This window comes from Oryzias latipes, chromosome 5 (genome assembly GCF_002234675.1).
Source record: "Oryzias latipes chromosome 5, ASM223467v1".
Taxonomy (NCBI): Eukaryota; Metazoa; Chordata; class Actinopteri; order Beloniformes; family Adrianichthyidae; genus Oryzias; species Oryzias latipes.
This window is the reverse complement of record NC_019863.2, coordinates 30174610-30187129: the sequence shown is the minus strand read 5'-3', so window position 1 is coordinate 30187129 and position 12520 is coordinate 30174610. Positions and strand designations below refer to the sequence as shown.

General features: G+C 38.7%; 1 protein-coding gene across 4 annotated transcripts; it reads right to left on the bottom strand.

The window, feature by feature from the left end:
* Window positions 1-52: 52 nt before the first annotated feature.
* tpra1 (transmembrane protein adipocyte associated 1) lies at window positions 53-9523 on the bottom strand. 4 transcript variants are annotated; one of them, XM_011475596.2, is made up of 11 exons: window positions 9420-9523; window positions 7651-7825; window positions 6702-6834; window positions 6306-6392; window positions 5382-5454; window positions 5153-5232; window positions 4467-4577; window positions 4324-4384; window positions 4064-4166; window positions 2978-3058; window positions 53-1504 (listed from the first exon to the last, which is right to left on the bottom strand). In XM_011475596.2, the coding sequence occupies exons 1-11, from the start codon at window positions 9475-9477 to the stop codon at window positions 1231-1233; spliced, it is 1236 nt and encodes a 411-aa protein (XP_011473898.2). In that variant the 5' UTR covers window positions 9478-9523; the 3' UTR covers window positions 53-1230. The 4 variants fall into 4 exon arrangements, with proteins under 4 accessions (XP_011473898.2, XP_011473897.1, XP_011473901.1 ...); XM_011475595.3 differs by lacking the exon at window positions 9420-9523 and adding an exon at window positions 8033-8393; XM_011475599.3 differs by lacking the exon at window positions 9420-9523 and adding an exon at window positions 8037-8392.
* Between the last annotated feature and the right edge of the window lie 2997 nt (window positions 9524-12520).

Sequence of the window (12520 nt, the reverse complement as noted above, 5' to 3'; positions counted from 1 at the left end):
AATCAAATCGTTCATTCATTCTAAATTCTATTTAAAAACAGAGTAGTAGAGATTGAGCATAAATCCAGAGTTTATTCTCAAAGTTAAGGAATGATCAATACTTCAATGCCTCTACTTAAGCAGAATACTGTAGAACCAATCCACAATCAATAAAGGTCATTCTGAAACCATATGCAAGATCATTTTACAGGAAAAAGACACTGATTTGTAAGAAAAAGGAATCATAAAAAGCACCTTTATGAAGTCGTGAAACAGAAGTGTTTTTGCAGCTTAACCTGCACTCCAAAATTCACAAAGTCAAGCAGGTCTTCAGAAGCTCGCGCTCCACCTTCACACGCTTCTCAAACAGATTTAAATAAACAGAAACCCTTTTTTGGCATACAGCTCACGAATGGATGCTAAGTCAAATCCCTAAACACTGGGTTTTTTGGAGGAAACATTTGACATTATTTAATAAGTGGGTGTAAAGACAAAGTGCCAGAAACAAATATTGCTCACATCTTATCCTTCATTAAATACCCCCCAGTTTCTTTCTGTGCAGCTTTCTTAAGAATCAGAAAATGGAATTCTTTTAGAAAAGTGTTGCATATGCAGATGGACATTTTGTGTTTCCAGGGAAAAGATCAAACCTTTGCTCAGAGAAGTTCAAACCGGATGTACGGCTGATCAAAGCGAAACGTCTTTCTTCCTCTGTGACTAAAGAACTGAAAATGGAAATGGAAGCAGAGGCGGTCTAGCAATCAGATGGGTGAGATGATGATGACGACGTAGAGCCACGACTTTCAGAGCCGTCGTGTCTCTTTAAAGCAGCGTAACGCCAGAAACTTGCATCGCTTGTTTGCTAACAGCAGGAACTCAAAGCTAGCAGATGCTGATTTGGACACGTCAATGCAGATCAGCAGCAGAGGGTTTTTATTCATTTGAACAAACGTTGGGTTGGAATACTGACGAGGGGGAATGATTCCGGTTTGTCTAATTATATTTAAAAGAAACTACGGATGAACCAGGAAGCGCCCAAGTCTAAGAGCCTGTGGACCCAGAACCATGAGGACTATCAAGGCCACAGCAGACCCAGCAGATGTGTCCTCTGCCAACAGTGTCACAAATGTTGATGCTTAAGTCGGTCCTTTCAGAGAGACGCCGCTCCAAGATGTCCAAGAACCTGTCTGTGTTCGATCGGGTTCTCTGATCGGACCACGCGGTCCGGCGGTACAGCCGCTCGCCGTCCTCTCACACGTGGATAGGTCTCCAGCGGTCAGCGTCAACGCTGTTGATGCTGCTGGATCCATAGGGCCCAGAGGCAACGTCATCCAGGTACGCTCCCACCATGCGGGAGCTGCCGGGACCAGAGCCATCAATCTGCGTGGAGGAGTAGTAGAGCCCCTGGTCCGTTTGGTGACTGCGCCCGAGCGCCGCCGCCACCACGGTGGGGGGGAGGTTGACGTCACTTTCTTCCGGCTCATCCACCTGGGACTTGTAGGAGAACAGGATTTTGGGCTCCGAACTGCAAGAAACAAACCGTTATGACAGAGAAATTAAATCTTTTATTTTATGACGAGTATAGACGAATTTCTACAAGATCAGTTCTTCTTGGCTGCATGCCCACAGGCTATAGAAAGTGCTGTTTCAGACCCACTCTGATGAATCTGATTATGGTCTTTTTCTATTGCCTTTTTTTTTTCCACCCATAATTTAAAGTAATATGCAATTTGAAAATGCATTTGACATTTTAAAATTCAATATAAATATTACAATTCAATCTTTGCTTTTAAAACTAAAATATTAAAATCAAAATCAAATGCATTTTACATTAATCTGGGTGTTTGATACCAAAATTCACATGAAAATGCATTTTGCAAATTCACAATTCAGCAATTTTGAAAAAGGCATTTCAGTTCAGTGTTTGCTTTCAATTTTTTTCAAAATAACTTAAAATATAATCGATGCCTTGTGGTAAAATTCAAAACGGCGCCCAGCGTCTATTGCATTTTCCTTTGCAGGGAGGCACGCCACTTTTTCACATCCAAACTTCAAACGCCATCAAAATCCGTCAGACTTATCAGGGCGCTGCCCTGCTACCAAAGCATGCTACAGACCTTGTCCTTGAGCTGCAGTTCCTCGTTTCTGTTCAGGGTTATATCGGGGGAACTAGGTGAGGGGGAGGGAGAAATCTGGTGAGGGAGGGGGGCCAATTTGGTGTGATTCTCCTGTGTTTTCTGCTTTAATTCATACTTATACTTTATGGCTATTTTCGTCTCTTTTATGTAAAGCGGTTTGTGTTTTCAATCGAAATGAAATAAATAAAGTTGGAGTTTAAGCTCCGCCTCCACTTCCTCACAATTGACTCAATAGAATCGTTTGACATCGGAGGTTAAGGAAGAGAACGCGCTATCGGCTAATAAATTAAGCTTCCCTTATGAACTCCTGCAGAAACTATGTCCTAGAAAACGACACAGGTTTTAGGATGTTAGCTTAAAACACCATTATCTTCGATAAAAGACCACCGGGAACGCTTTGAAAATAAGTCAAAAGAGGGTCAGACTTTAAAGCTGCGGCATGACAACACGTAACCATCTAATTCTGGACAACATTAACTGCAGTTTGCAGCATCAGAAAGAGTAAAAAAAATAAATAAAAAGATCAATTCTGGTGTCAATGTTTGAATGAAAATAGATTTACAAGTGCTGCCAAGTTCCCAAGTTTGGTGTTTTAAGATGTTTTTTTTTTTTTTTGTGGATCGTTTCTCCTCTCAGAAGGATGGTCCGGCGGTTTCCCCTCTGAACCACCACAGCTCATCCTTTGCTAATTTCCAACATCCATCAGTGACCTACGGCTCAGTTTACTCTGAAGGATCCTTCTTTATAAAACAGAACATAGTGTTACCATCTCAAATTTAGTACGGCAAAAGAAAAAACAGACTCAGGGCCTCAAAAGATCTTAAAATGTTTGATCTTAGGCGGCTTTTAGGAATACGTACCCAAAGAAGTTCTTGAGGAATGTGACGTAAATGAGCGGTGCAAAGGCGGAGAAGTACAGGAAGGTGGTGACATCTACACAGCTGAGTCAGAGAAGACAAAAAAAAAAAGAAGAGTTAAAGCTCAAAGGAAACACACCTGTGAACAGGTGAGACTCCGCCTGGAAGCCGTCATCAAACACACGCATGGCTTTATGGAAAATGGGATTTGAACTTTAAAAATTGGTAGGACGAGCGCTGCACCGTCATCAAATGTTTACATTTCCATCAAAAAACTCCAGGAATCACATTCTATATTGTGTTTATTTCTATTACTATTGTAGGATTAATTTTTAATGACTGCTGCACATGTTATTAATTGAAAATAGAGCATTAAATAGAGAGCATTGTTTGTTAATTACAAAGTAGCCCGCTGTCATTTATTTTGGTTTTTAAGAATGATGCACACTGACCAAAAGGCGCTTTTGACATGTTATTGTACATGTAAAAATGACAGAAATTAGCGCTGGTTTACATATTTGTGTGTTTCCATATTTATTTACTTCTTCTCCAACAAAACAGAAAGGCTTTTAATCTTTTTGTCTTAAAAAAAAAAAAACTAACAAAACACGATATGGACTTCAGTTTGAGTGACACTAAAAGAGAAAAATGTCCATATCTACAAACCCAAATTATGTTCAGTGATTCTAAATACGTGGAGATTCAAGTGGCAGTTTTGGGAAATTAGTTTGACAGATAAATCCTCTCAAATGGAGAAAAGATGAATTTTTTTTCCTTCATAATCTGAGCCTTTAAACTGGTATCCAGTCTGTGCTGAGAAGTGAGAGGTTGAAAACATAAAAAAATAAACAAACAAAAAATATTAAAAGCAAAAAAACAATAATAATTGAAAAAAAAAAAAAGAACATTTTTTTCTAAAGAGAAGTGAAAAGTTGAAGGAAGCAGGTAAAAAGCCTGCATAGCTCTGGAAAGGATTCTTTTTTTACAGTGAAAAATTAAAGTATTAAAGCATCAAGATGGGGTTAATATGTAACATATACTATATTTAATGACTGTACATCAAAAGAGTGGGACCACGAAAACACTGACCAGAGTCCCTCGATGACGCCAGCACACAGCAGGGCGCTGCCCAAGCCCTGGACAAAGTTCAGTAAAGACAGGATGGCGGCGTAACCATAGAAACTCTTCTTGGCTGCCAAAAAATAAAAACAAAGAAACAGAGAATGAAAATGCTAATGCACTTCAACATCAATTCATTTTAAACTCTGTAAAGTTACAGTAAAAGCATCAGAAACGTGGCACCAAATGAACTCTTGATCGTGTTTTTTGCTGGGAAACCTGAAACTCACATGGCAGAGATATCCTCTCTCTGAACGGGGTTTTTGGCAGGATCACAACAAAGGAGTACACCTGTAAAAACAGATTGTTGCATGACTTAAAGGGACTTCATGGAGACTTTCCTTCCACTTTTCCCTAGCAACAGGTTACGCACCAGAAAGAAGAAGCAGGAGCTGGCCAACCAGAAGTGGCGTCCGCCGTGACCATAGATGTTGAAGTCCTCAGCTGACAGATGGCTGTCTGGGTACAATATCTCTAATGTGCCCTGAAAATAGACATTTCTCATTTGTCTTAAATAGTAGCAAAGGGGCTTTTTTTTTTACTGCTTTACAATTTCTCATGAAATGCTGGATTTATTTATTCTAAGTACAACCCCACCTTCTTTTTTTCCCCCTTTTACAAGTATTTCTTATTTTATTACACAATATTTTGCACAATGAACCTGAAACTGTACCAAAAAAGTCGTATATTTTGTCATTTATTTACTGCAACAACAACAAAAAGAAAGTCACAAAAATTGAGATTAAAGTGTTTTTATGTTTTATAACAAAATATCAAATATGTTAAAACAAAATCAAAATCCATAAATCCAAAAACAAAGAAAAGAAAAATTAAAAAGTCATGTGAAAATTGTCGAAAAAAAGAAAAACAGGTGAAACTCCACTAAACATCAATCACAATATTGTGTCATAACTCTTACGTTTGTTTTAAACTAAACCTAAAGTCTGCTAGAAACCTTCACGGATTTTTTAACTACTGAAGTAACATAAGACAAAATGTGAGGCCAGGTCTTTAGAGGTTAAAAACCTCAATATTTGTATTTCTGACAGCCCTCTTTACCTGTGTAATGGAATATCCCAGAGCCAACACGGCGGTTATCGCCAACACGCGCTTTATGCTGGACTTGCTCTCCAGGTGACCTGAACAACAACAGAAAAATACAGATATTAGAGAGAATTGAGACACATTTCAAATGAAAACAAAATTTAAAAAGTGAGTTCCTGACATATATTGAATATTCAAACAGAGACAACAATGGAAACAGAAAGAAACAAAGCAGCCCCCTTACCAAAAGCCAGTCCCAGGATGATGACACTGAGCTCAATGGCCAGCAGAAAGAAGCGTGTGATTTCCCAAAGCACCTAGAAAAACAACAAAGGTCAGGACACTTCACCCTCGTCAAGAGAAAAACCAGAATCAGACCACACTGTTCAACCATTTACACAGGAAGTGACTTCTTTTTTTTTTTCCCCTTTCATTACACTCAGCTAAGACAATTTAAAAAAAAAGAAGACCAATCGACTCCCAAAGGGCTGAGAGGAATTTCCAGGACTTAAGTCTGAGACATAAAAGCTTTAGCAAACATTTGCCTCTCTGGGAATCGCATGAAAAATCTCTGGTAGGATAGACGGCAACTTCCTACCCCAAAACCAAACTAAACACACATGCAGTGCAGTTTCTGTTAAGAATAAATATTATAATCAAGTAGGAAGGGTTTGTGATGAGCAAACCTGCTGCATTCATAAACCTGCAGAAATGTCATTTGTTTGGATCCTTAAAAACCTTTTTCAGACCGTTTTAATGTCAGACAGCCTTTTCACGGATAAGGCGGCTAAAGTGGGCCTCCCACTTCCTCTAAAGGATCTAAAATATCCACAGGTGCTTTCGCCCTTGGTACACTTGTATAGCAGCCTTCAGCCTCGCCCGGCTTATAAGGTGCGGCGCAGACACTGTGACCCTCACAGCGTATTTCCTACATCACAGACAGAATGTTTTTTTGTATCAAGAACATGTTAAAAACACCAAAAACAACATTTTCCATCGGAGGAAAAGTAGGAAAGTAGCGGACGGATTTTTGATTCATGACCTCATGTCATGGATGAGTCTGATGTGGTGGAGAGAATCCCCAAAAACCGAACTCAGAACCACCTTTAAAAATAAAAAGAGAGAAATTTGTGGGTCGTGCATGGATCCAAACTTCACAGCCTCTTACTTTATCTACGATGGTGGCAGCGCTGGAGGCGCTGACGGTCATGGAAACAATCGCACGGGTGATTCCAACTGCTGCAACGACAAAAACCTGAAAACAGAGAACATGCAGGAACCCGTCAGTGTCCTGTGATGCATTTCAGCGGCACGTTAAGCTCACAACAACTGTTTCATTTAGTATTTGTGACACATTATATGAGGAGATGCTTTGCCGTCTAGAATACACACTATTAATAACGTAATAATGTAAAAAAAAAAAAAATGGTTTCATTGTGAGGATTTTCTTTATTTCAGACCCCAGATACAAGGGAACGTCAAAAAAAGAAAACAGCAGGATTTCAAAACCATCAATAAAACCTTATTGTTGGGAGAAGGAAAAGAAAAAACAAACTTGTCCTACCAGCAGGTAAAAAGTGACAAAAATGGGGCTGGAGGTGAGTCGGATCTTCGCCCTGGCTGATGGCAGCTTCCACATCAAGAACACAAAGAAAGCCACGTTTGGCACCAGCAGTAAAATGTCCCAGAACCGGACCCTAAAGAAGAAGAATTGTTTACTGTCATTGATTTTTACAGCCATGAAGGTGGCATTTTCCCTCTCGCCCTCTTTCCCCCCTTCAGCTTTACGTCCTCCCCCCCCTATGGTCACCAAGGGGAGGCGCGCCTTCAGCTGCTCAGCCCCCCAACTCTGAAACTCTCTCTCACCCCCATGACCTCCGTAACATTAAACCCTTTTTCAATTTTTAAATCCAGACTCAAAACATAACAAACTTTTATCTGTTTTCTGATTTTATGAAGATGTCAATTAGGTTTTGGGTTTTTAACATATTGTTAAAGTGAATTTGTTGTATTTTACTTTTGAATCTGTACAGTGTCTTTTTGAGTGTTTAGAAAGGCGCTTTGAAATAAATTGCATTATTATTATACCCATTGTTTTCCTGTTTCTCTATTTCTTTAATATAGTATCTTCCGCCATTTTAACTGCTACAATCTTTCAGCTATTTTAACCATTCAACTATTAAAAGTTTCAGCTCTTTCAGCTTTTTGCAGTTGTGACTTTTGGTCTTTCAAATCCTTAACCTTTCCAAGATGTTCCAGGATTATGCCGATTGTGTGTCCTTTCCAATGTACCTGGATGGTGGCGTCCGTGATGGAAAACTTGGCCCATTCGATACCCGGTGCGTGCATTTATCACAAACATTTCTTTTTTTGTTATTGTGTTGTTTTCAATTTATATGCGGTCAACTTTAATAATTTCTTTCTTTCTTTTTTTGCCCATTTTTACACTTTAAGTTTCACTTTGATTCAGCAACCCTGCATTTTCTGCTGCAAATGCAGCTCCTCTTCATTACCTGGAGTCTCCGATGTCCTCATACAGAACCTGCAGGCATCTGTGGGGCTTGCTGATGTTGGAATCAGGAGGCCAGGTGGGATGCGTTGAGGTGTTCTCCAAAGATGTCGGGGAAACTGAGACATTGTCTTGACTAATGACCACAGCAGTCACTGTGGCGAGCATGGCGTCCAAACCTGAGGGGTTAAACGTTTGGTTAGGTCGAATTTGAGCTCCGGAAAAATAAAAGTCCACATTTGAATGCTCCTTCAGCCTTTAAAGAAGATGTAAACTGTTCATAAGTCAACATTTTGGGCTAAAATGACAGACTTATCAGGCCAAAACAGCCTCCTAGTTACGTAAGGAGGTGTGTTTGTGTGTTCCTGCTGTGAAAGCGATACTACCTACAGGCGGAGGCCAGACATTAAGGGCTTTAACGTGTATCCAACTACACCCAGTCATCTCCAAACACGGTTGTGCCATAACTACGTTACTTTACTGAAGCAATGCTTGTGTTTTTCAAAACCCCCGTTAGCACGAGAGGACACAGACAAAACCCGCTGTCGATTGGTAAACATTCACATCTGCTTCACGAGGCTCGTAAATGATATCCGATTAAAAAATAACGATGAAGTAAGGAATACAAGTTCCCCACAAGCTACACGCGTGTTTTTATTTTAATTAGACGTAAATACGGATCACTACACCGAGACATGGCTGTGTCGTCTGAGACTTTCACAGAATTTCCCTTAGAGTCACATGACTCTAAACCAGCCTAAACAAATCTCGCGAGAGGACACGCGACTCCTTGTTTACCCACAGACCTTAGCGGTTCACATTATAGTTATTTTCTTTTTAAATTTACAATAGACATATTATTCTTTTTTTACCTTAAATTTTTATTGGGTTAAAAAAAATTTAAATACACTTTAAAAAATGCATAAAAACTTCACATTGGGAAAAAAAGGAAACGCAATGAATTACGTTTTTGTACATTTAAAATCACTGGTGGGGCGATCTATCTCTGTGAAAAGTGGCCCATGTATTTTGTGTTACATGTAAAATGTGCAGTGACAACATTAAAAATTACATTCTTTAGAAACAAGAACTTGTATTTTACTAAATGTTTTTCTTTTTTTTAATTTGTTGACTAGTAATACAAAATTTAAAAAAGACAAATGTTTAACATGACATTTAAAGACCCACTCCAATCACCATTGTTATTTTTGTGTGTGTGTTTTTAACATGCTATTGTGGCATTTTTCAAATGATGAAGGACATAAATACAGTAAAGACAATTATTATTATTGGTTGAATGCTATCAAGCATTCAACCAATAATAAATAATAATAAGGCATTCAACCAATTGTTTTCCTATTTCTCTTTATGTCTGTACTATAGTATCTGCCGCTATTTTTGGCGCTCGACTCCTTCTACAATTTTACCATTTTTAACCATTCAACTATTAAAATGTTCAGCTTCTTCAGCTTTTTCAGCTTTTGTATTTCAAATCCTTGAACTTTTCAAGATATTTAAGACCCACTCCAATGACAATTAGTTTTTTTTTGTGTGTGTGTGTGTTTTTACATGCTATCATGACATTTTTTGTCATGATGGAGGGGATAAATAAAGAAAATTAGAATTAAATTTGGGTTTCTTAGTATTTCTTTATACAAATCCTATTGAATCATGAGTAGATGAAACAAAATACAGTTTGCAGTTGTTACGTGAAAATTACAATCGACAGGCCACAAGCTCCCTACTCTGCTCCATTCCAATGCATCCACTTACATACAAATAGATCCATGGACGTCTTTGTTTTCCTCGTCCAAGCTGGCATCTGGCTCATAATTATATGTCTTGATGACTCCAGTATTGCTCTCCATTTTTTCCACCAGGTTAGGTTGGGGTTGTGAGGGGCTGTAAGCTAGGGGGAGAGCATACGACCAGAGGGATCATGGTTAATGAGGGGAGGCTTATTTCCTCGTCCCACCCAGAACTCAAAGGCAAATATCTCATTAACTCTTGCCATCAGGAGTGAGCTAGTTGGAAGTCTCAGGATAATCTGTCAATCAAACGTTTCAAAGTCGGCAGTGTCCTGGGTGGCCGCTCTCACACAGTGCGAGAATCATCATTCAGCGGAAGGTCACCTATCTTGTGTCATCTAATGGGTTTCAAGAGATTCAATTGCTGTCTCATGAGGAGCAACTTTATGATAGGCATGGACACACACCTTTTCGAGGTACACAAAATTAAATGTCTGCCTCAAGGTTCTATGGCCACTTTACATGCTGGCCCTGAGGAATGTCATCAGAAACAGCGATGCTGCTTTTATCATCAGTGGAATTGATTTTTGAGACACACTGCTTGGTAGTTTTCCAAAAAATAACATTAAGAACCATCAGCTTCTCCAGAATTCTGACGCACAAATTGTCACCAAGACCAGGAGGCAAATCACAAATTTAAGATCCCTGCTCACCACCTGCTTCAGGGTGGATTTTAAGATACTTCTCATAGTTTTAAATGTCTTAACAGTTTGGTTAATCTTTCTTTTACTTCATAATATTTTGTGACTTTTCCTCATTTGGGGTCCTCAACCATTTTGTAAAATCTGGACACTTTGACATATATGGATCCATGCGTTCATGTTGTTAATGCCAAATTCTGACCGAATGTTGCAGCAAAAATGGAGACTCATCAGACAAGGCAACAATTTTCCAAGCTTCAATCTTTTTCTAATCAAAGTAATGCATAAAATGGGCTGTTAACACTTTATTTAATAAGTAATTAGTCATGCATTAACTAACATTAAGAAAGGGACCCTTTTTAATAAAGTTTTATCAATAAAGCTTTAAGATGGAGCGAACCAACTGGGTGAAAGGCTTAAAAATGAAAATCACGGGCGAAATTCATCCCGGTGTGAACAGGCCTTCAAATGCAGTCTGTCAAATGGACAAATTTACTCAGGTCACGGCCAAAAAATTCCAAACTGATAGCATGCAGGAGGTGAGGGCTGTAGTACAAAAGATTCAACAGAGACAAGTAAGAGGCAGAATATAAAGGAGGTGCCGAGGCTGATGAGAATGGCTAAATCTGACATTGTTTTCAAATAGTTTCTGATATTTAAATATTACTGAAGACTGCTTGCTTCCCAAAACGTCCCATGACCTGGCCCATTGTTTACAGCTCACTTCCATGCAGCTTCCCTTCCGATATATCTTTATTTCCATTGTTGTGGCTATAAATTTTGTGTTGTGGCTGATTTTGGAGTGTTGTAGGTATTTGTGCAGTGCTGCTGGCTAATTTTGCTGTGATGCATCTAGGCAGCAGAAAGAAGAGTTTCACAAGGGATTGGTGTTTTTAATCTCAAGGACAACAAACACAACAAAGCCTTATAATCACATCACATGCATCCTGTTGATGATGACATCACTTACAGTGCATCCTGCTAATACGAGGCGGTATGACATCATACCTCTGCTTTTGATGACATCATAAGTCCTGCTTTTGATGACTTAATGAGGCGTTATGACATCATACCTCTGCTTTTGAGGACATCATACGTCCTGCTTTTGGTGACTTAATGAGGCGTTATGACATCATACCTCTGCTTTTGATGACATAACGCCTCACTTTAAGTCATCATAACCAAAGACCAGAGGTTATAAATAGATGTTCTGACTACAATGGAAACGGAGAACGCGACACAGGGAACAAAAAGTCAGGGACACGAGACGGACAGACAAGACAACCAACTAACTAACTGACTAACAATTTTGCTGAGAAAATGGAAGAAGTTGTATTTGAAGACAATTCAGGAAGTCCAAATGACAAAATTTGTCAGTCAGAAATTTGTCAGTCAGAAATTGCCCGTTTAAAACATAGGATGAAACTACTGCAGTCAAATGTTGACATGCTAGAAGAATTTGCTCAGTCAGCAGAAGAAGAAATTAGCCAGCTGAAAACACAACTTAACAGTAAAACATATGAATGCAAGTCACTTCAGTCTAAATTAGCTATAAAATCTAGGCAATGTGAATTTGAAATGGATAGTGAAGAACATTTGAAAGAAATTCCATGTTCTACTGAAAAAGAAGTACATCAACTGAAACTGAAAGATAAGGAAAGCACTGAAGAAATAAAAAGTCTGGAAGCAGTAATTAAAGACCTCAGAAATCAGATTGAAACACTTCAAGACGACCAAACACTGAAGGATGCTGAAAGACTTGAGCAAGAACCTGAAGCTGCAGATACACATTTAGAACAGACAACTCTCAGTGAGGAGTCTTCCCAGGCAGCCAGTGATTCAGAGAAGACACCTTTATTGGTTAAAGTCATGTATGGCTTAGGTGCTCTCTTTGCAGTTGGTTCCGTCGTGTATGCAGCATCAAAAGTCTTTACCAAGCAATGAATGATTGTAAATGTTTCATTTTTGCTTGGTTATTAAAGGTGTTTTAAGATTCAGATGTGTTTCTTCAAAAACCAAGGGTGCCTGCTTTAGTTTTCAGTGCAATTTAGTTTTTTTTTTTAGTTTTTTATGTTGAGAGTTTAAACAAGACAGAAAATATAAAAATGAAAATATTTGTAGGAAAAGTGCATAGCATAGTTTTTTTTAATGTAAAATACATTTTACAGCTTGTGAGAGAGTAGGACTTAGTTTTTACAGCCTCAAAAAGTGGCTTAATGTTTTTATTAAAATGTGATGGTTAAAGAGTAGGATTTAGTTTTTACACCCTTGAAAAGTCACTTAGTGCTTTTGTTGGAAAAAGGACACACAACAACGCCAAGATTTATGTTGCAAAATGGTTCTCACAAAATGCCAAGTAAAGCCACTAAAAAACTAAAAACAAGAATAAATGCAGGAGTCTCCCACACCAGCAAATGAGAAAAGT

Coding starts and splice junctions, on each gene's coding strand:
- tpra1 (XM_011475595.3), bottom strand. CDS start 8,111: ATGGCACAACCGTGTTTGGAGATGACTGGGTGTAGTTGGATACACGTT. Junction 5,233..5,381: donor CATCCTGGGACTGGCTTTTG/GTAAGGGGGCTG, acceptor GTTGTTGTTCAG/GTCACCTGGAGAGCAAGTCC. Junction 3,059..4,063: donor GGCGTCATCGAGGGACTCTG/GTCAGTGTTTTC, acceptor TCTCTGACTCAG/CTGTGTAGATGTCACCACCT.